This window comes from Argopecten irradians, chromosome 12, assembly GCF_041381155.1.
Source record: "Argopecten irradians isolate NY chromosome 12, Ai_NY, whole genome shotgun sequence".
Taxonomy (NCBI): Eukaryota; Metazoa; Mollusca; class Bivalvia; order Pectinida; family Pectinidae; genus Argopecten; species Argopecten irradians.
Window position 1 is genome coordinate 38,321,763 of NC_091145.1, and position 25,424 is coordinate 38,347,186.

At 36.3% G+C, this 25,424-nt stretch overlaps 1 protein-coding gene and 1 pseudogene across 2 annotated transcripts; one reads left to right on the forward strand and one right to left on the reverse strand.

Annotated features, from left to right (window-relative positions):
* Nucleotides 1–2,774: 2,774 nt before the first annotated feature.
* LOC138304919 (uncharacterized) lies at nucleotides 2,775–17,646 on the reverse strand. 2 transcript variants are annotated; one of them, XR_011205648.1, is made up of 4 exons: nucleotides 15,374–17,646; nucleotides 8,474–8,668; nucleotides 3,730–6,769; nucleotides 2,775–3,690 (listed from the first exon to the last, which is right to left on the reverse strand). XR_011205648.1 is itself a non-coding variant. In XM_069245314.1 (3 exons), the coding sequence occupies exons 1-3, from the start codon at nucleotides 15,759–15,761 to the stop codon at nucleotides 6,141–6,143; spliced, it is 1,212 nt and encodes a 403-aa protein (XP_069101415.1). In that variant the 5' UTR covers nucleotides 15,762–17,646; the 3' UTR covers nucleotides 3,707–6,140. The 2 variants fall into 2 exon arrangements, 1 of the variants encoding a protein (XP_069101415.1); XM_069245314.1 differs by lacking the exon at nucleotides 2,775–3,690 and having other exon boundaries at nucleotides 3,707–6,769.
* A 5,179-nt stretch (nucleotides 17,647–22,825) lies between these two features.
* Nucleotides 22,826–25,424, forward strand: part of LOC138305088 (uncharacterized) — a 4,815-nt pseudogene continuing 2,216 nt past the window's right edge.

Genomic DNA, 25,424 nt, shown 5'->3' on the forward strand with positions numbered 1-25,424 from the left:
CTAATAACCTCAACAAAATTAAAATATGTTCCTTATATATTTATATTTACAGTTTTTCATGTAAATGAATATAATTTATTCTCGCGGCAGTTGCATATTTTTTAATAATTAATTTTTCTTTGATTTCATACTGATTGGCCAATTTTTTTTTTTTTTTTGCATTTAAGCATTGATGTCACTATTTTTTAATTTTATCGGGGTATGAAAAAAAAATTGTTTGCAAACTGTGTGAATCCGCGTAGCGGATTCTCACAAAAGTTTGCAAACAATTTTTTTTTCATAACCCGATAAAATTAAAAAATAATGACATCAATACTTATAATTAATTTTATACTCTATTTGATAAAATGAGTATGTTTAAATGTAACGTTATAGTGGTTTTTCAAGGGATTCTTTTTTCCGAATCAATACGCAACGTCAATGTCTCTATTGTGACGTCACGAAAACGTCGGGGTTTCGCGCCATTCTCGGATTTTTTTTCATAGTGGTATGCAAAAAAAATATTGACCAATCAGAAAGCCAGATTTGGTATGAAAACAAAGAAAAATTAATTATACCACTATGAAAAAAAAATCCGAGAATGGCGCGAAACCCTGACGTTATTGTGACGTCACAATAGAGACATTGACATTGCGTATTGATTCGGAAAAAAGAATCCCAAGAAAAACCACTATAATGTTACATTTAAACATACTTCATTTTATCAAATAGAGTATAATTTTAAAAAGTATGTGTTTGAAAAAATTGTTTTTGTGAGAACACGCGGATTCACACAGTTTGCAAACAAATTTTTTTCATACTCCGATAAAATTAAAAAATACTGACATCAAGGACGTATATATATATAAATCCTTGACTGACATCAATGCTTAATTAAAATATCCATTTTTTTCTCTCCCGTTACGTCAACGAATTCGATTGAACAGCTGATTGGAATCGAGTCATTCATATGTTCCCACCAAAAGTGGGGTCATGACCACATGTTGCTACGCCATCGACTATTCCCGTAACAATAGAATCGCCGCACGTGTTGTACTATTTATATACACGGATAATGATAATACTAGAAAGCCTAGTTATTGAGTCCATGTCAGTGCAAACTGTAAATATATTTGCACATTATAAATTTGGGCAAAGAATATTGTATATGGGATGGGGTTGGGGAGGGGGATCAGGTTGGGGGAAGGAGGATTTTTTTTATTTTCTTTAAACTTTAAAACACCTATAAATGTATTGTAATGATCAGAATTAAGATAAACCGGCTCAAATATTAACTATTTTTCTCTAATAAATGGCATTTGAGAGAATATAATGATATATAATACAATGCACATTTATAACATTTACAAAATTATAATTGCATTTTAAAATTTCATACAAAAGTATTTGAGCAAGTATATGGCCCTCTGAACACAAGAAAAAACATATAGTGTTGTTCTAAAGTTTAAAAAATAAAAATCCCTCTCCTCCCCCCCCCCCCCCTCCCCGATCCGATCTCATCCAATATATTCTTGCCTAAGTTTATAATATGTAAATATATTGCTCAATGCAATCTTATATAATGTATATATCATTTTTTTCTGGTATATTATGGCACCAGGTGAACAATGTTCTTGAAAAAATTGACATTGAACAAAGTTAGGTCACTGTGACCTATTTTTCAACATTAAGGTATACTTTCCAAAATGTTTTATTTTTAACATATGAATGCATCATAATTCATGAAAAATCATTCAAAAATATCATTTGGTTCCAGCGAAACGGGACAAAACAGAAAATTGCTCCTGCTGTTTTACCCCCGATAACTCACAAGGGACTCCGACCTGACCTTAATCATATGTCATATCATGATGTCCTAACCCCCCGGTTGATACTCCTCCATTAGTATATTGTTTTATATCAATGAGATCTCGGATGGTTTCGATACTGTTCAAAATCCGTCAATATTTGCAAGAGTTACGGGACTTTAAAATCGTCAAAACAAAATAAATCCATAGTTTACACTCGATAACATTAGTATTTATTTTCCAATTATATCAGTGAGATCTCGGAGTGGTTTGATACTGGTCAAAATCCGTCAATATTTGCAAGGGTTATGGGACTTGATAACTTCACCTAATTATTAATAATATTTTCAACAGTAAATAACTATTTTTGTGATGATTTAAACTGCTGTGCTGGCGACACATCCACTTCCGTGGAATTCTTGTATTATTGACTTATTCTGGACGTACTTGGTAAACTTATGTATTTTGAAATTTATACCTATATTTCTTTAAAAGTTTTTTTTTATTTCAAATACATTTAGATATACGGTGTCAAATTGCATTTGAATGACATTTTCCAAAAGATAATGTTTCATTGGGTCAGTAAGTAAACGATTAGGGATCAGATTGACGGAAATCTCAGGTGTATTGATTTAAAAATATGTCGAGTCAATAAAATAATTCTTACTTGTTTCATTTAAGACCTATCACTTGTTTTATTGGCACTGTTCTTGGCATTTTTGGATATCAATAATTCGAATTATTGATATCAAGAATATATTTTTTGATATCAAGAATGCAAATGATTGATTTCCAAAAATGAATTCTTGATATCAAGAATTCGAGTTATTGATATCAATAAATCATTTAGAATTTTGGATATCAAAAAATGGAATTTTTGATATCAATAAATCGTATTCTTGATATCTAAAATCATATTCTTGATATCAAAAATTGTTTATTTGGATATCAAAACATATTTTTGGAATACCCAAAATTGATTTTTGGATATCAAGAATTCACTTTTGGATATCAATAATTGATTTTTGGATATCAAAAATTCGAATTTTGGATATCACTAAATTGAATTTTGAATATCCAAAAGGTGGAGAAAAAAAGTACAACGGCGCCCCATAATTATGTCCTCTGAAATGGTTATCATTGATACCAACCAATCAGAAAAAAAATATGCTTACAATTAATTGCTAAATTCCCATTAAAGTGTCATAAAATGTCAAGTGTTGTTGTACAAGTCTTTTTTCTTCATTTTTTGTCCTTTCTATGTTTCTCTTTTTAAAAGTATTGACATTCACTTTATGTTCGATCATAAAAAACATGTTGTTATCAAAAAAATCTGTGATAGGTCATTTCATGTATCAAATGTTACCATTGTTATTTTGCCAATCAATTTATATTACCTTGGCTTTTCAAATAAAATATATATACATAAATCCAAGATGCGTTTTAATTTATATCACTTATGCAAAGTCTACATTTTATGTACAGATTACAAGAGAATTATATACTAACTTTTTTTCAAAAATACATGGGGCAGACACTAAAGAGCCCTCCAGTCTTTCTTGGATTATAGGATATATGCTTCAACCGGTCACATGGCAGTACATGTAGTTCATTGACATACAGGAATATACAATGTACATACAATGTACATACATATGCTTATAAATACAATGCATACTGTTATTATATAGATTTTGACCTATCCTAGTATCCATAGGTCACTTTAAGATGTTTTACTGGTCTAGATATAAATATAGTAAAACCATATGTACTATACTCATGTATAGCATGCTGTATTAATGCAACCCAATTTGAAGTAACTTTTGTGGAACTGGTATAATAAAGCATGAAGAATACTAAAGCCCAGGAGAAAATAATCTTTGGACACTGTAGATATATATACCTGCTATAGGTAATCTTTGGACACTGTAGATATATATACCTGCTATAGGTGAGGGATGTAGCAGTAGAACCAAAGACATGAATATAGTATGTTGAAATCAGTTATGTTAGATTTTTACAGCAATAACTTCTTAATGACCCTAGCTGTTAATTAAAGGCCCACTACCTTCCTGAAACAAATATATAAAAAAAAATCTTAAAATCAACAATAACAAAAGGAAATATATATTGATCACCTAAGATGAGGTTAACGCAAAATAAATGCAAGGTTCCCTCAATAATATTCAGCTTCATTATGCTATTTTAACGTCTCGTGCAGTGATAGTCAACCCTGTAATTATGACGATGGCAGGAAACATATGACGACCCGCTTTATAAAAAATAACATTTCATCTATTTCAAATAAATTGTTGATAATGCAATGATAAGTATAGTATCAACAGTAAATTAATAACTCTAACAACTCTACAAAATTATAAATCTCATTGTACATTCCAATTTTTAAAAGTCGTAGTTGTTTTGGGAAGGTAGTGAGCCTTTAATAGGGTGTTTAACCTGTTCAACCAAATCAAATCAAGCTTGCATTTTTTTCCAATAAGAGGCCCAGAGGGCCTGTATCGCACATGGTTTATTTAGTAATTATCATAAAGTTTGAAATAGCAAAATTGAACCTTTTGGTCCATTGTGAATCCCAATGTGATGCATGGCTTTCTGAAGTCCCTAATAGGTCCATATTGATTTTGAAAAGGGCATTAATGAAAAATAATATGTCTAATTGGAGTGATGTTAATTCCTAACGTGACGCTACCTAATTTGGAACGCTACCCAAAATGAAATGCTTTTAAAATATGGGATACAGAATTTTCAGTTTGCAATCTAAACTAACAATAACAGTCCTGAACAAAAATTAAGGTGCTGACTAATAACTGTGACAACTTTAATATGTCATTTTCTTCCCAGTTGCTTATTTACTGTATTTAAAAATGAAAATAATGAAATTTTGAAAAACTCCGGGAAAAGACGTCGTTCGACAACCCTAAAAACACCATATATTTTAAAATAAGAAAAAAAAAAGCTGAATGGAATATTTTTGAAAAACATGTGACTTGAATAAACTAAAAAATAGTTGAACTTTCTTCTAATGAATTCAAACAATTTTTTATCATGCCTGGGCATTTAATAATCAAACTTTATTTAGGAGGTGTTCCATTTTGGGTACTCAAACCTGCTGAAACACAGGGCTGAACAGGGCATGCTTCCAAGCTCTGTATTTATAAATATATGCACTGCTGACAAGTAAACAAATCATGAAATTAATAATAAAGGCATCTTTTTGTGGAATGTTAAGAAAAAAATCTAGAATCAACCACAAGTAAGAAAATTTTTACAATTATCTTCAAACAGTGTTCCAATTGGGGTAGCGTCACTTTACTCTTAAAGATGCTCCACCGCTGACAAATGGTATTTTTTCACTATCAAAAACAGCACCAGACATTTCAGTATTTTTCTTCACTTACAAAAGTTACTTACTTTACACCATTACCACCGTTGAAAAATTTGAGCTTATGATTTTGCTTCAAGTCAAAAATATCAAAAATGATTAATTGCATCCTGAAAAAATTCCGTGGCACTATATCCTATATGGAATGATGTACTGGTTGCGCATACACCAAAGGAAAAATAAATAATTTTATATTATTGTTTGTGTTAATCAGACATATATATACACGATTAAACACCAATTATTGTTCAAATGATGAATATAATTCATGCCTTATCGGCGGTCGAGCATCTTTAAGAATTTACCTGGATTATTTCAGTCAAACATTAACACACATATTGCAAATCATGATCCCCGAGTTTGGTTACCAAGGTCTTCCATGATATTTTTCTTTCAGTTTCCATACAACAATAATAATGGAGTGAGAACAGATTTTATAAGTAAAGTACACCAACCTGTAGTTTACAGTATATTTAAACCATATGGAACAGCAACATACAAAACATTGTTATACCCCTATAAAATAGTTCCTATATAAACTCTATTGCCAAAAATGCCAATAAATGAACTGTTCCGTCGAGCGGTCCAAAGAACTGTTAAAATCGACTGTTAAAATGTGCTGTTGGACTGGAGTGACGTCACACCTACAATTCGTGACGTCAATGCATTGCTTTGAGTCAATGGGTATAACAAAACCGTTATCGACCGGGTATTCGGGCAACAGATGATTTGTTGGACCCTCAAACAAACTGTTGCCCTCGGCCGAACCTCGGCCTTCAGCCTCGGGCAACAGTTTATCTTCGGGTTCAACAAATCATCTGTTGCCCTCAAACCCAGTCAACAACTGTATAATGTTACTTAGAACTCGGAATGATACCATACAGCTTATACAGTCATGTACATATATACACAACAGGAGTAAACATGATTATTCAAATCAGAAGTTAAAATCAGAAGTATTTAACTTCAGAAGTATTTCTATTTAAACATTCATTCTTCATAATGTCAAACAGCTTTCTATTCCTTTGACGGATGGGGTCAGTGTTATCAACTTCCACACAAGACATCCTCGTCTGATGTGGCGCACCGATGCCACCAATCTTTAAATTCTCTTGGTAGACAGCAAGTTTAGACCTTGTCTGGGCAAAAAAGTCCGCTTTCTTTGCCCTCATGGCCTCTGTTAGTCCGTTAGACAAGTACCTGGTGTTGATAACCAGCCACGACGTCAGTATAGCATCCATGTTCACTTTGTAGTGTCCTACACGTCCGACTAAAATTGGCACCTTCAAACTTTCCAAGAGGACATCGAAAGTTGAATCATAAAAGTAGAATATCAAATCAGTTTTTGTTACACCAATACAAGGAATCAGGGAAATTTCATCTGGCTCAAGATTCTTCTGAAGAAATGAATTCACAATGGTCTCTGCTATTATATGTTCCTTGTTGAAACTCACATGCCATTTTGTCTCTGAAATGTGTTCATTCTCAAGACTTTCTTCCACAGACTCATGAACAGGTTCCACAATAACAGCATCATCAAAGAGAATGTCTACCCTGCCATGCCAGACTTTTTCATTTCCTTGGAAGAAATTAAAGATAATTTAAGTTAAAAGTTATCAATAAATAAAAGAAATTTGCCACACAACATGTACACGTAATTTATTTAATTTATCGTTAGGGGTCAATTAATGATAACTCCTCAGAAATCTACAAGATATTAACTTCAACAAGAGGCCCATGGGCCTTAACGGTCATCTGACTATTAGCAAAATACATCATAGTCGTTTAAAGATTTTAGCCTATTTGACCCCTGTGACCTTGATTGAAGGTCAAGGTCATTCATTTGAATAAACTTGGTAGCCCTTCATCCCAGCATGTCACAGGTCCTGTATCTGGTCTCTAGGCCTTCTAGTTATTCTCAAGAAGTCATATAAAGAATTTAACCTATTTGACCCCTGCAAACTTGAATGACAGTCAAGGTCATTAATTTGAACAAACTCGATAGACCTTCAAGAAAGCATGCTGCAGGCTCAATATGAGCATTCCAGACCTTTCTGTTCTTGAGAAGAATTTGGTTAAAGATTTAAACCTATCCGGCCCCATGACCTTGAATGACGGTTAAGGTCATTCATTTGAACAAACTTAGTAGCCCTTCATCCCAGCATGCTTCACGCCAAATATCCATACCCTGGGCCTTCTAGTTCTTAAGATTTTGTTGTTTAAAGATTTTAGCCTATTTGACCCCTGTGACCTTGAATGAAGGTCAAGGTCATTTATTTAACTAAACTTGTTAACCCTTCATCCCAACATGTCACAGGCCCAATATCAGGTTTCTTGGCCTCCTACTTATTCTCAAGAAATTGTTTAAAGATTTTCCTATTTGACCCCTGTGACCTTGAATGAAGGTTAAGGTCATTAATTTGAAAAAACTAGCTAGCCCTTCATGAAAGTATGCTGCAGGCTCAATATGAGCATTCCAGACCTTTCTGTTCTTGAGAAGAATTTGTTTAAAGATTTAAACCTATTTGACCCCATGACCTTGAATGATGGTCAAGGTCATCCATTTGAACAAACTTGATAGCCATTCATCCCAGCATGCTGCAGGCCCAATATCAGTACCCTGGACCTTTCGGTTATTGAGAAGAATTCGTTTTGAATGAAAAGTGAACGACGGACGGCGTACGACGGACGGTGCATGATGTCAAATTGGTCATTCTGACCCTTCGGTCCGATGACCTAAAAATCATCATATCAGTACCGGTAATGAGCCATGCAGTAACCTTACCCAAGAACAGTTTCTTGCTACAGAAAATACAGATATATATTAATGAAATATTTTATCACATTCAAGCTAACTACTTGCAATTAAGTAAATTGTTTTAATTTACATAACCATCAATTAAATTATACACCTACAATATTTGTACATCAAAAATTGGTAAATGTACCATATTTGCTGCAATTAATGCCCAGCACTTGAAAATTATAACAAATGGGGAAAGGTGTATAATATAAGGGAACCAAAATGTAAGTATCCGGGCCTCAAACAGGATGTGGCGCAGTGGTAGAAGACGCAGCTATGTTTGGCTAGGCGATTGGGTGCCGTAGATCGTGAGTTCGAGGCCTGGATATATAGGACACAAGTCAATAAATTGTCATGCTTTGTTAAATTTTGTTTCTTTGATATTTATTATATATATATATATATATAAATTCAACTCCTTCTCCATAAGTTTGAAGGGGCACTAATTACAGAGAATACGGTAAACAGTGTCCACTATACCTATACTTGTATCTCCATGATTTTCCTTTGATATGCATTCTTGTATTTGACATGGACAGCTGGTAACCATTGTGTCTTTATTCACTTTGTAGTCTGGAACAAATGCCAGTAAACTAAACAGGTGGTTTGTTAAAAGCATAGCTAGGTCAGACTCTCCACAATTTGGAGCGGTGTTTTCCAGTACAGCTTGCGACTCTGAAATAACAAAAGTATTTCCCACAATTAAATGTTGAAATAATCCACATAAAGACATTTAAGTAACAGTCTCTGCAGCTAAATGAAATGAATCTTCACTTAAATGTACTAGAGGCCACAGACCCAGTACTGATGTGTATCTCTATGTACTAGAGGCCACAGGCCCAGTACTGATGTGTATTTCTATGTACTAGAGGCCATAGACCCAGTACTGATGTGTATGTATCTCTATGTACTAGAGGCCAAGACCCACAGTATCCCATGTACTAGAGGCCAAGACCCAGTACTGTGTATCTCCATGTACTAGAGGCCACAGACCCAGTACTGATGTGTATCTCATGTACTAGAGGCCACAGCCCAGTACTGATGTGTGATCTCCATGTACTAGAGGCCACAGACCCAGTACTGATGTGTATCTCATGTACTAGAGGCCACAGCCCAGTACTGATGTGTATCTCCATGACTAGAGGCCACAGACCCAGTACTGATGTGTATCTTATGTCCATACTGGTGTTCTCAGACTAGGCCACAGCCCAGTACTGATGTGTATCTCATGTACAGAGGCCCCGTACTGTGTGTATCTCATGTACTAGAGGCACAGTCCCAGTACTGATGTGTATCTCTATGCACTAGAGGCCACAGACCCAGTACTGATGTGTATCTCCATGTACTAGAGACCACAGTCCCAGTTCTGATGTGTATCTGCATGTACTAGAGGCCACAGGCCCAGTATTGATGTGTATCTCCATGTACTAGAGGCCACAAGCCCAGTATTGATGTGTATCTCCATGTACTAGAGGCCATCCCAGTATTGATGTGTATCTCCATGTACTAGAGGCCACAGGCCCAGTATTGATGTGTATCTCCATGTACTAGAGGCCATAGGCCCAGTATTGGTGTGTATCTCCATGTACTAGAGGCTACAGTCCCAGTATTGGTGTGTATCTCCATGTACTAGAGGCCATAGACCCAGTATTGATGTGTATCTCCATGTACTAGAGGCCATAGACCCAGTACTGATGTGTATCTCCATGTAGTAGAGGCCACAGACCCAGTATTGATGTGTATCTCCATGTACTAGAGGCCACAGGCCCAGTATTGATGTGTATCTCCATGTACTAGAGGCCACAGGCCCAGTATTGATGTGTATCTCCATGTACTAGAGGCCACAGGCCCAGTATTGATGTGTATCTCCATGTACTAGATGCCACAGGCCCAGTACTGATTTGTATCTCCATGTACTAGAGGCCACAGGCCCAGTACTGATGTGTATCTCCTTGTACTAGGGGCCACAGGCCCAGTATTAATGTGTATATCCATGTATAAGAGGCCACAGGCTCAGTATTGATGTGTATCTCCATGTACTAGAGGCTACAAGCCCAGTACTGATGTGTATCTCCATGTACTAGAGGCCACAGACCCAGTATTGATGTGTATCTCCATGTACTAGAGGCCACAGGCCCAGTACTGATGTGTATCTCCATGTACTAGAGGCCACAGACCCAGTACTGATGTGTATCTCCATGTACTAGAGGCCACAGTCCCAGTACTGATGTGTATCTCTATGTACTAGAGGCCACAGGCCCAGTATTGATGTGTATCTCCATGTACTAGAGGCCACAGGCCCAGTATTGATGTGTATCTCCATGTACTAGAGGCCACAGGCCCAGTACTGATGTGTATCTCCATGTACTAGAGGCCATAGGCCCAGTATTGATGTGTATCTCCTTGTATTAGAGGCCAAAGGCCCAGTATTGATGTGTATCTCCATGTACTAGAGGCCACAGGCCCAGTTTTGATGTGTATCTCCATGTACTACAGGCCACAGGCCCAGTATTGATGTGTATCTCCATGTTCTAGAGGCCATAGGCCCAGTATTGATGTGTATCTCCATGTATTAGTAATTTATTATTTACATATGTTTAGCCTGCAATTACAATATTTAAATTATGTCATCGAAGTAAAGTGAGTTAATTTTTCGGAAAATTTGTGAGCATGCATGCAGTTGTACATGGTGAAATATTTGTTTTTCTGAATGCTGACAAGAGACAAAACAAAATAAAAATATGAAGGGTCAATTTTAACAGCATTGTTTTTAGTGTACAAAATTTTGTTAAAGGCCCACTACCTTTCTGGAGCAAAATATAAAGGTTTCTTAAACAAGAGGCCCAAAGGGCCTTTACGGTCATCTGACTACCTTGGCAATAGTAAAATGAATTATATATGATGACACTTTGTCAAGGCCATGTCAGGATCATTTTCAATTTTTTTCAACGAATTCTAATTCAAACAAGAGGTACAAGGGCCTTAACATATAGGAAATTAATTAGATATAGTGTCATGGTAGCCATCTTTGATTTGGGATCAACCAGAGATGTAACAATACTTTGTCGGGACCATATCAGGATCATTTCATGCAAGTTTCAGCCAAATCGCACCGGTAGAACTTGAGTAAAAGTTCAAAATGTTGTCAGGACCATGTCAGGATCATTTCATGCAAGTTTCAGCCAAATCGCACAGGTAGAACTTGAGAAGAAGTTCAAAATGTGATTTCAAGATGGCAGCTGTGGCAGCAATCTTAGATTTCGAATCGACCCCAAAAATAACAACACTTTTTGGGACCATGTCAGGATCATTTCATGCAAGTTTCAGCCAAATCGCACCGGTAGAACTTGAGAAGAAGTTCAAAATGTGTTTTCAAGATGGCGGCTGTGGCGGCCATCTTGGATTTTGGATCGACCCCAAAAATAACAACACTTTGTCGGGACCATGTTAGGATCATTTCATGCAAGTTTCAGCCAAATCGCACCGGTAGAACATGAGAAGAAGTTCAAAATGTGTTTTCAAGATGGCGGCTGTGGCGGCCATCTTGGATTTTGGATCGACCCCAAAAATAACAACACTTTGTCGGGACCATGTTAGGATCATTTCATGCAAGTTTCAGCTAAATCTCACATGTAGAACTTGTTAAGAAGCTCAAAATGTGTTTTCAAGATGGCGGCTGTGGCAGCCATCTTGGATTTCGGATCGACCCGAAAAATAACAACACTTGGTCGAGACTATGTCAGGATCATTTCATGGCGCATGGCGCACGACGACAGACGAAGCATGATGGCTATAGGTCATCCTGACCCTTCGGGTCAGATGACCTAAAAACATTAATAACATTATAAAATTTACACAGATGGACTAGCTAAGATGTAGTTACAACACCAAACATATGCAAGATTTCCTGCGTAATATCTATATGAAAACAGCTATTGGAGAGTCATTTCTGTTTTTTTACTGTCTGGTGCAGTGATAGTCAACTACCGCACTGTATTTGGGACGCAGCAGGAATCATAAGACGACCCAAGTTATGAACATTTATATTTTTATATATTTAATCAAATTGTTGAGAAGATGATGATAAGTATTTATAGTAACAGTAACTTTTGCAACACTACAAAATTATCGATCTCGTTTTACATTACCATTTTAGAAATTAAAAGCCGTTTTGGAATGGTAGTGGCCCTTTAAAATTGGCAATGTTCACATATTCAGGAAGAATTATCTAAAAAAACAAGAGATCCCAGAAGGATCTTGGTGCCCAGCATAGATTGATCTAATTGTCTGACATTTGACAGATGAATCTTTCCTCTACTTTTCAAGCTTCAACTATCAAAATCCTCTACTAAGTACTTTCAAGCTTTAACTATCAAAATCCAAGATGTTGGGCTGACGGCCATCTTGTTGACCGATCGGTCTCTAAATACAATATGCACAACTAGGGCTCTAGGGGAACTTACAAATGAAATTTAAGAATGATCCCTTCAACACTTTCTGAGAATTGTGATAAAAAACTTTAGCTATCAAAATCAAGATGGCCTGGCAGCCATCTTGTAGATCGATCAGTCCCAAAACGCAATATGTTGTTGTCCTCAACTAGGGGAACATACATATGAAATTTGAGAACGATTCTTTTCATACTCTCTGAGAAATAGCGATAGCAAGAAATGTTAACGGACAGATGGACGGACGGACGGACAACGGACGAAAAGCGATTTTAATAACCAACCATCCGATGATGGTGGGCTATGAAGTGACAGTAAAGATTACAGTATGTATAGAGTAAAATTATTTTTGAGGGAATCAAACTCAGTTACATGTTAGTAACACTTAAGCATTGATGTTATTATTTTTTAACTTCATAGAGGTATGAAAGAAATTTTGTTTGCAAACTGTGTGAATCCTCGTACCGGATTCTCACAAAAGTTTGCAAACAAAATATATTTCATAACCCTATGAAGTTAAAAAATAGTTACATCAATGCTTATAATTAATTTTTCAGACTATTTGATTACATAAAATACATTAAAATGTACATCTCTATTGATCAGGGCTCGACATTAACCATTGCCTGACTGCCTGGGGCAGGTCAGACCTCCTGTCGGGCAGGTCAGTTACATCTGTGACTTGCCCGACTGGGCAGGTGGATATTTTAGTGCCATTGATACTTGTTAAGGCTGATGTAGAGTTCATATCACAGTCATTAAGATAAAATTAAGGGCCAGCATGCAACAAAATCTTAGCTATGAAGCTGTCTACACAGATTTTTCGGTATAGTTAGTCATGGTCAAACAGATGTTTGTACATCCATGAAGTATACGATGTGATAATTCAAGCGCTTTGATGACACAGTCATAATAAAATTTGAAAGAAAGCATGGCAAAGAGATTGATAACAAATGGTAGGCCTAGCTAAAAAGCAATGGTATAGCAATAGTGGAAATCAAAAGTTTATCATTATGTGCAAGATTAATTATACATGACCAGATTTTGACTGAAAATCAAGAAATTTATAAGTTCTGTTCGCCATGCCAGCTATACACAACATAGTCTGCTCATTAATCGATCTTTCCCTATCGGTATTTCACAGTTTTTGCTTGTAGAATATTGTTAGCTAAGACACCTGTTCATCTCGTAAATAATCTCGTAAACGATACTGTGTGGACTAAGAAGAAGATACATCAAAGCAGATTTGTAGAGTCAGTGGAGTTATTAGGTCTGGAAGGTTCCTGATAATTATCACTTGCCCGACTGATCAGTAGCTAGGAACAATTTAACAGGACAGGACATATTTTGTTATATTTATATAATTACTAATTACAGTGTAATATTAATTCTCCAATATGCTCATATAAAACACAAAAATTAAGAAAATCAAAAGGAATGATAAATTAATCATAAAAATAGAGAAATTTTATCATTTTTCATTAAATTTAATAGGGCAAGTCAAATTTCCAATCGGGCAGGTAGTTTTTGTGGTTACCTGGCCGACAGGGCAAGTCCTTAAAAAAGTTAATGTCGAGCCCTGTTGATCTTCCAATGGATTCTTTTTGGAAATCAATACGTCGACGTCTCTATTGTGACGTCATGATTACGTCGAATTTTCGCCCTATTCTAGGATTTTTTCTTCATTGTATATGAAGAAAAAGAATGTCAATCAGAGAGTTGGATTTAGTCTGGAAACAAATAAAAATTAATTATAATTGTAAGCATGCGACAACTTACTACATATATGTGTAATGTTACCTTGTTAACGTTAGTGAAATAATTTAAACAAGCAAATTCGTGGAATTTCCATCCCCCGCTTTCATGACATATATTGAGGTAAACATTATTGAGGTTAGGTTTAACCTTGTTTGAAACATGCCATGGCAATCGAACTTGGACAAGCACTTAAGGCATTTGACCTTGTTACCAAGTTTGAAGAAATTATGTTAATATTTATTACAATTATTGTAGGGAAATGGCAGAAAATGACTTTTTTTATTAAATAAAAGGGCCATAACTCGGCTAAATAAGGTCCATCGCAAGTGGCGATCGAACTTGGCCGAGTTCTTAAGACATTTAATTTTGTTACCAAGTTTGAAGAAAATTGGTTAATATTTATTACAGTTATGTAGGAAGTGGCAGAAAATGATTTTTTTTAAGAAATCAAAGGGCCATAACTCTGTTAATTAAGATCTGCCAAAAGTGGCGATCGAACTTAATGGCTAAGCCCTAAAGGCAGTTAACTTTGTTAACGAGTTTTAACAATATTAGTTTTATCATTTGTTAGTTATTACACAGAAACTACAGAAAAATAATATTTGTGGTAAATTAAAGGGTCAAAACTCTGATAAATAACATCCGCTGAAAGAGTTGATCGAACCTAGCCAGGCACTTAAGGCATTCAACCTTGTTACCAAGTTTGAAGAAAATCGGTTAATATTTATTACAATTATTGATTTATTGTACGGAAGTGGCAGAAAGGGACTTTTTTTCATTTAAGCAAAGGGACATAACTCCGCTAAATAAGGTCAGTTGAAAGTCATGATCAAACTTGGCAGAGTCCTAAAGGTATTTAACCGTGTTACTAAGTTTGAAAAAAATCGGTTTACATTTGTTACACTTATTGCACGGAAATGGCAGAAAATGCATTTTTAGTAATTCAAAGGGCCATAACTCCACTAAATAAGGTCCGTTGAAAGTCATGATCAAACTTGGCCGAGTCCTTAAGGCATTTAACCTTGTCACCAAGTTTGAAGAAAATCGGTTTACATTTGTTACAGTTATTGCACGGAAACGAAGTGTTACAGACAGACGGATAAACCCAAATTAATATCCAACGTTTCAGAGAAAGAGGGGGATACAAAAAAAGTAAATATTTCAATTTCTCTACCTGTATCAGAGAGATATTCAACGAGCATCTTCAACAGATCCCACATAAGCCGAATGCGTGGTATCTTCTCAGAATGCAAGTAATCTAACAATATGTCTATTCCAACCTCAAAAACACTTCCAAACACGTGCGCTGGTGCAATGGGGAGAACGCTACAATGCGCATTTGAAAACAGGTTCCCTTTTTCGATATCCCCGGCGTTACAGTTACATATTTTTAGCGCTGTTAGCGTGTAACAGGCATCAGACGCCGCTATAATTCGATATAAAGAGGAAGTTGTTTTGTTTAAGAGTCTTTCTGGAAATGTTGGGAAATCCACATCTGTTTTTAAACGAATTTTCTTTTGTGGAACTCCGGAGTAGTCGTCTTTCCCTCTCTTCGACGCCATTTTGTTGCTTGTGGGAGGCTAAAGTGTACACTTAACCAAAACCGTGTTGCAATCATCGCCTAACGGATTTTTTTTTTTTTTTTTTTTTTGGCATATTTTAGATAATTAAATTCACATTTGATGACAAAGCTTAAATTTTGAAGATTTACTGTAATGCTACAATTATGCACTTAATTTTATAAAACACGGGTCTTCTACAATGTTACATGCGCGTACATGTGTGAAAGGATTGATATTTGTAAATTGTATGACCGGCCGGTCGTGTGTGAAAGTGGTTTTGTTTAATATAAATAATATTATGTCATCTGTTTTGTAATGCCTAATTGCTGGTGTTATATTTCCGTATTGTTTATTGCCGCTGGTTTCCTGTTGTCATCCGGGTATCTCAATTTGGTTACTTCCTTTACTTTCATTCAATTTGTAACAAGGTATCTTATTGGCTAAATTTGTCCCATTGTCACTGGTAGCCCTGTTCTGTTAATTTTCGTTCTTAAACTGTTATTTTAACCATATTCGTGATTTTTTAAATACTTATGTTGGTTATATCTGTTTTACTGTTATTATCAAAATTTTAGTTATCTTTAACTAAAAGCATGTTATTATTTTCTAGCACATGTTATATTTTTGCTGCTGTGTTATCTTTATCTTTGCATGCGTTTGTCTTTTTTAAATGATGTTAGATTTAGTGGCTGATGTTATTATTTATTTTGCATTGTTATTCATTTCATTTCACGTGTTAGTGTCAGCTATGATTGTTAATGATTTTGTTTCCCATGTTATTGCCAGAATGTTACGTGAGTTTTATGTGAAACTTTGTTAGCATCAACAGAACATGTGATTATTTACGTGACCACGTTACAAGTATCGTTGGAAACGTTATTTTGTTTTGAAAGCGTTATTTTTTTTCATGGAAATACCACTGCCTATTGTTCTCATTGACCCCCTACGGCGACAGCGCAGTGAGCCAGCGGGCAAGCTTCGCTAGTGTGTTGACCACTCACCCATAACGAGAGCACGGCTCCCAATATATAGTCGACTGGCGGTATCGCTGTCACTGTATCGCTACCGTATCGCATGTGCTGTGCAACTGAGCATGGAATATATATAGTTTTCAGTTACTATATTTACAGTTCTAGCTAAGTCTCTGCGAAAAAAATCCTGTATGAATAGATCCTTAGTACTAGTTACTATATGTTACATCCGTATTCTTAGGTTAGTAAACGTCCAAATTTGTCAAGCTAACCAGTCACTTCTAGTTGTGTTCAAGTACCTAACACAAATGCGGTCACTCCACGAGCTAGCTTTGGACCATATCAAATCGATATGTTGCATCATCAAGGTCACTATGTCATCGCGAAATATCAGCTCTAAAAACAGTATGAGACAAATCTTCATGGTCGTGTTAGAAGTCCCCCTTCAAAATTATGAAGATAAACGACTAAGCCCACAGAAAAAAACAACCCCCAGGTCATTAAAGGGCCGCTTGTTACTGAGGTCGGGTCGGAATAAAATGAATTGAAAAAATTGTCAATTCAAGATTCAGCGAGAGAAGTGATGACAAGGGGCGGAGTCAATTAATACCAATCAAGGTACGCTTGTTATGTGATTGGGTAATAGTATTCATGACATAGCCCATGAGGCACGGTGACATTTTTCATAAAGAATAATGTTCATTTTTCAGACAATTTTAAACATTATAGCCAGTCAGGTGATACGACTTCTTTAATTGACTATTTGTAGACTTCTTTCAATTAACTGTACGGATAAGCAAAAGATGTAATGTCGTCCACGTGTTCTCACAGCATGTCATCACTCAACTACTGTATTAAACGATACTGATTTAACGGAGCAGTGGTTTTTAAAGTAGTATGCAGTTTTGACAAAAACAATAATGTATTCATAGACTTTATGCAGCAGATTTTGGACCTAGAAGATATGACGAATATGGATTCACACAAATTTTTTTTTACCGTGGAAGGAATTATGAAGATATTTATGGATTGTATCGATTGGTCTACAAAAAAAGTACAGCTAAACGACCCATGTCATCTGTTTTAATTATTCTCATTAATTTCATGTGTTTTGTCGATATACATGAAACACTAAATACTTTTGAAACCACGTTTTTACCTGATTGTTTATAATCGGCCCGCAGGTTGAATCATTTAGATTGATCAAAGATCGTATTAAACTTGAAATAAAAAAAATGAACAAATGAACTTTGTATATCAAGGATGTATTAAAAGGACCCCATTCAATCTGAGGACCTCAGTTATGGAACACCAGCGCAAACCCAGTAATGATATATATTATTTTATACTCGGCCGTTGTCTTTTGGTCAAACTCACTTTACAAATTTCTTTACTATTCATAAAATCCACCGACTTATTGCGTTACGTGTTTTATTGAATCGTGTGCATTTATGGAACTATATTTCTGGTTATATACATATTTTTAGCGTGAATTGCCTGGTTAATTGTATATATATATATATATAATATAAAAAAATAAAAATCGATTTCTCACAAAAATGTTATTTAGCAAGAGGGATATTTAATCCAATCTATCACTAACATTTCTCTTTTAACCTCATGTTTACGGACCATGGACAAAGGTTGGCCATTAACCGCCAGCGGGTACTCTCTAAATCACACGCGTGGCCATTCCAACGAACCCATAACGAAAATTGGCGAAGTCGTACCCAGAAAGTTACCTGAGAACTAATACGGTTGCGTGGCTTGGCATGTAAATCGCCGCGGGGTTCTAGCGTGACCAAGACAACGGGGTCATACCTCACGAAAACACGTGGAAAGCCCACCTGTCGTGCTTTTGATTCACAGACTTGCCTAACCAGTGTACGGGTACTCTAATATGTAATTAATCCATGTCACTGCAACTCAGAAGATAGTTTCAAAGATTTCATTACATAGTCTCCCAGACACATTAAAATGTGTTACATGGATTATACAAGTTACATTTTTAACTGCACGTGGCAGGATGGACAATATATATCATAACCAATTACTAAAATATGGAAAATTAACAATACTTATACCGTACTACTATCATAGCTTTTATTCACATCTACAAAAATACCATCATTTTTCTAATGAATAGAGACACCTTCTTCAATGATTGGATATTACAAATACCTATAAAGCCACCCATCTTATGAAGAGTGGGATTACTATAATAATACTGTGGGATATATTTAATACGTATATTTTTTTGATTTCTTCGTGTTTACATACAAAAAGATAGTGAAATTCATCCCCGATATTTTCATTGCATAAATGGCATATTCTTTCCCGTTTCTCAACATTACGCCATCTTCCAGTCCATCTCAATTGGAATTTTTAAATTTGATATACGGAATTTAGTTATGTATACTCTATTCATTTCCGATAATTTTATAAGATAATTTTCAAATCCAAATTCTTTTTTATATAATCTTCCCAGTTCCCCATACACCATAAAATAGTAGTCGAAGAACATGTACATGTACATAAGTACACATGTACCATAAGTACGACTACACAACTGTATGTGTGCTAATATTATACAATACTATTTATTTTATCTAATTCTTATCGGAACACATCGTCGTACCTAAATGAATAGTCAAGGACTCCAGAACCAAAACCTGTAACTAGATAGAAAGTTTCTTTTTAATCTGTTAATATCGTGCATATATCTGGGTTTAGTGTAGTAGATAAACAAAGACGTGCGTGTCCTGAAAAGTCGTATATTAGAACGTGAAACTTTTTTTTCATTTTGAAATATTACCATTTAGTCTTTATATAAAATATCTCATAATACGTTGACTTGTATTTTGAAATGAAAAGTTGTTAAATTCTGTTGGTAACTCGATTTGGTCCGCAGTCACTTAAATAAAACACACCATATTACAGTTTACGCGTGGCTGCACACGTGATGACCAGGTACTGATACAATTGACAGGAACAGAAAGGTCGTCATGGTTCATGCTGGGTGGATAGTTATTTCATGACGGGGAGGGGTGTGCGGTCTGTATACATGGGGCGGTGGCGTTTGTGTGACATGAGTGAGTCGAGAATGCAGACATTTCTTCGATATTTTTAGAAATTGAAACTGATTAATACGTTCATAAAAATCACCAGAACTCAACCGTATGTAGAAAAAAAAATCTATGTATTATTACTCAATGATATGTCGAGCATTTAATTACGCCCCTAATTGTTTTCTAAAAGGTATTGTTCATAGACGGCACTGATTAAGATATACACTTAATTCATTAATATTAAAATATGATACTTATAGATAATACCTGTATATATGTTATCTGTAATTTGATGTATGGATAAGCAGTAGTAAAATGCAAAGTTTGCAGAGGTATCACTATTTTAATTACTGATCAAATTAGGAACATAGTCTAAACCAGACTGACAGATGTTGTAATGGATTTGATGATCAGATTGATTTCTTTACGCAATGACGCGCAAGCGTGATATGGGTCTGATGAAATCCATTGTTAATCGTTGGAAGTTTCGAGTGGGATTGGCATTCGGGTGTCGACAGATCGGTGAGAGGTTGAAGGTTACCACTTCAAAGGAACTCTGTGATTGGTGTTACAAAACGCCATTTATCGGGAAAATATATCAAAGTTTTTCAGGGATGTAAAAAAAATCAACACGATCAATTTTATTGTCCTCTTCAGCTTTTCAACAGTTAACACAAGTGATGACGTCAGGTTGGTATTTCCTTCGATCTTCTCTTGTCTTACACTATGATATCTGTAACGAGAACCTCAGGTACCTTTGTATACTATATTAACTGAATATCAATGATCTAGAACTACAGAATCGTCTTCAATCGCAGATCGAAGCCATGTATACAAGGTGTGTAGACAAGCTTTACAAATTGGAAATTGGTAAAAATTAACACGTGAACTTATGTCGTATAATTTCATTTATTTCAAGATTAATCCTCTTCAGCTGATAAGTTTTGCATCATAACGTCATCCTGGTATTTTCTTCGATCTGCTTCTCTGGTCTTACGATATCTGAAACGAGAACCTCGAACAGCATTTAGTATCAACACAATTCACATCAGTACAAACAGTAATTCATATTTTACCGCTCGTATCGGAACTCCCCCGAAAAAAGGTTGAAAATGCATGTTTCGCCAGGTAGCAAGAATTAGAGAAAAATAAAGTAGTTTTAGTGCATGCATGACGTAAACAGGGGTAGTCTACAATCGGATAGCTTGGCCCGTTCCACGAACCTAATGTTTACCTGTGCAAGCCGTGTGTACTCGGCCGTCACGGCTCGGCGCGTCCGCTCGATAATTACCAACGTCAGTCAGAAAATCTGTTAATCTTCGCGCTGAAAGGATTAATATAACCGACGAAATATTTAATTCTATCGCCGAATGTGTTAATTTCACTGTCGCATCGGAAAAGTTTGACCCCGACTTTGTAGCATAAGATAGCCGTGCATGTAAACAAAGGTGGGTACTTGTAACTGATAGCCTCTGATGGTTTGTTAGTCGGCCGTCACGGCGGCGACAGCGGACAAAAAAAAACTTAATTTTACGGCAGAATACTTAATTTTTCTGATCGAATTGGTCGAATTGATCGAATTGGAATTCGAAGGAAAAGTCCTAATATTAAGGGTTAACACGGAATAAAAATGCACATAAGCTTATCCTGACGAAACTTGTTAAAAATTAAGTATTTTGCCGCTATTCTAACAAATTCTGAATATTGGTGCTGGAAAACAAATCTTTCTTTGACACATAATCGGATAAAAATGTCAATTTATCATAAACCAATACATTTGTACATGTTTCTGTTGTCATACATACATAAATAAAGCATCGACTTGTTTTCATATATATATGGTAATATCACATGGATCCGAAAATTAGCTACATTTGATATATTTTATTTATGGACCCACCAGAGACCATTTATAGACGTTTAAGAGGTTTAGATCAAAATTCAGAAGCCTCTAAAATTGGTCTTAGGGCCCTCTGTTGGTCCGTATAAAACTGTATTTATCAACAAAAGGAAGCAAATCTTTATCTTCAAATTCCGCCGTCAGCTGTCAACATAAAACTTGTTCGATGTCATACTTATAAATGATGGCAATTAGTACTTAAGGTTCCACTTGAAGTTTGGATCGATTCAAAGCTCACGAGGAAAGATCATCCCAATGTCTACCGGGAAATATCGCGGCCTGTTTATTTATTAGTTTAAAACAATACTTTTTACTCAAGTAAACTTCTTATAAGCATACACATACAAATGGATTCAACGATTACAGAAATTTCCCAAGATGTTCTCAATGGGATGCAGAACCTGGAATGGAAATATTAATGTCTGATCAAAATCGTGATTTTTATTCATTCCTATAATTAATGTACATAGTTTTGTTTCTTAAACCGTTCTGGAATTCAAAATAAATAAAAAGAAGTAATTATTGTGTTTGTAATGCACTAAAACAGATTGATAATTAAAATATTTCTGACAACATGAATTTTGACACGTGTAGTTCCACAATATTTAAATGTTATAATTATCTGCAGTTTTTGCGTGATTTCAATGTAGATCTAATGTCGATACGTATAAACCCCCATCCCCATATACAATATATGAATAAAAATTTATGATAGAATATTACATGTTTACTAAATTACAGTAAAACTATTAAGTCTCTGGTTTAAATACTTGTAGATGACTTGTGTGCATATTCTGAAGATTACTATACTTAACGTAACCACCCGCCCAGCTAATCCCGTACTTCGCTAAGATTTCAACCAATTTGCAACTCATAAAGAGAAATTTTTACGTCTACTAGCAACTTTCAATGTTAATGTTCCCTTTCAATATCTTTGTCTATAAAGTGTATACAATTATTGTCGGCCATTTTCTCGCTTCGTGCTCCTACTAGTGCCGTCTTAATATAAGCGCCCCGTAAGTCGAGCGTCGTAAGTCAGGGCGCATCACGATTCCGTTAACCTTCTCCACCGTGTATAGGTCTAGTGTGAATTCCTGTCTAAACAGGATAATCACACTAGCAGACATGGCGAGAACCTGTAAGTGCTGTCACTCAGAGAGGGAGGCAGAGAAAGAAAGAAAGAAAGAGCGAGGGAGAATTAAATATGTAGGAAAATGTTAATCGCTAAGATGAATACAAGTATGTGTTACATTTTACTACAGTCTCTAGAAAGAATGCATAAATCATTGAAAAAAGGTAAGAAATCTACACGAAAGTTTTACCCTCATTAAATATACATAATTATCCACCAGCCTCCGCATCCAGGTGAAATTGTACAGGGTTACGTTGTTCATCGCGGTTCTCACAATTACGCTTTCGTCCCGCATTGCTTAACATTTTATAAGAAAACGAAAATTCAGAACAATGCTATTTAACAATAAAAAAAAAATCAGAGAAACGTAGCAACAATCCGAAATCGCTGAAAATACGTTTTTGAAAATCACAGGTAGGGTGTGTCGAGCGCCGTATGCAAGCATTGATAGTGATGAGCTGCGCTGCCTCGCAAAGGGTCGATGACGTCACGCACCAAATAAGTCTCGTTACCACAATACATGTCCTGACACCAAAATGCGGATATCTAGGTGTCCGGCAACTAATGACTCCGAGTGTCTTGAAAGGAGAACACACCTCATTTTATCATGACACAAATTCTTTGATAGTAGAGTATAGTTTTCCTTTAGCTAGATGACTCTATGTCGCGGTGCCATTTTTCAATAATCTTTGTTGAAGTTAAAAGTTAACGGCTTAAGTTCATTCATATCTTTATTCCTCCGTAAACGAAGAGTTACATGAACATATAAGAATACAAACAAAAAAAGGTGCAAGGTAATAACAAAACAAAAAAAGGTGAGATAGCATTAAGGAAAGGGAGAACACAAGGCAAAAAAGTAAAAAAGGAAATAGAATGGAAATAGTATCATTAATTGTAATCTATATGAATGCACAGGAAAGCATCAGTTTAAATTTGACTATCAACAAACATGTTGAATTGAGTCTACTGTATTGCCACTAATTGAAAAGTAAGTATAAACTTACAAATACAGTTATGAGAAAAGACATCAAATAGCTACACTATACAGCGAATGGTATATAGAGCATTTAATTACTGAAAGGTCAATGCAGACACTTTATCTGCGAAACACAAACAATCTTGAACGAATGAATATACGGTATTATCATCACCGAGAGCTAGAATAATGTTCTCATTTGGGCGGCCAAGAATAATATGTATTTGTTCTTCCCTGTCCGCTTGGTCTAATAGAACATATACACGAACGGGATATATATTCACAACTTTTGTAAAAAACGTATCTCTAATTGCGACTATATCTATATTTCTACAATCTAAAGTACAATGGGCAACAGCGTCAGACACACATAAATTGCATTTGGCACAGTGTAACTCACAATCAGGGGGAGTAATCCATAATTTGGAGACGCGTTTACAGATACCAGAAAAAGATGGAGAAACTTTGGAAATTGACCACAAAATCGATGGAGAAAATTCCATGTGAATATTTCTGAACCTGCGCAATTCAGGGTTTAATGTCAGACGCTGTTTCCATTGATTACTTTCCTCAAGAAGTAAGACATTTTTAACAATATGTTTCCATGTACGTTTGCTTGGAATCCAGGTTGACTCTAAGTAATCATAAACAAACGACTGCAAGTTGACCGCCCCAAAACCACCAACCCGACAAAAACACCGCCCCCCACTGCTCTACCACCCCCAAATCCCCACAACCACACCGAGCAATCCCATGCGACACACTCACGTGCACCCCAAACCACGTAGCCAATCCACACCCACCTAATACCCCTGAACGACCCCACAAGTACACTCACCCATCCCACGCCAACAGCACCACACACATCCAACAACCCATAAACCCTACCACTACACAATCCCGCAACCAACACACCGCCCAATCCCGCCCACTTCACCCCCCCCCCCCACCCACCCCACCCCCCTCATACCCCAGCATAACCACCCCCATGCACCTACCACCCCCAACCACCACCCCCCAACCCCCCCCCCCATCCAACCCCCCACCCCCCGCTCCCTATCACGGCCCACCCCCCAACACCCAACATAGACCCACACCATCCCAGTGAACCCAGCACCCGACCCCACGTTTACACGTCCAGGGATGCCACCCCCCCACCCACCCCACCAACCCACCCATACACCCCCGATGGCCACAAAATACACCCCCCTCAACAACCCCCACCCACCGACACCACAAAACAGACTCAAACCCTACGAAGCCAAAAGAGACCCCAACCCCACACACCCCACCAACCCCCACATTACAACTATCCCCACCAACCACACCCACCATCACACCCACCCCCAACCCATGATCCATACCAACACCCCCCTCCCCCCCCCCCCCACACTTACAAACCCACCCCCCCACCCCACCCATCGAACCCTCCATCCCCAACCCCACTAATATAAACCATGAATAAATAACTCTTCTTAAAAAATTAAAACAAAATACTTACCCCCTTTCTCCCTCTCCAAAACCCTATAGTTTATGTATCCTTGTACTTCTCACATCTATAATCTTCAATCCAACTAATATTTTATATAATACTTAACTCCATTTATATTATTTCC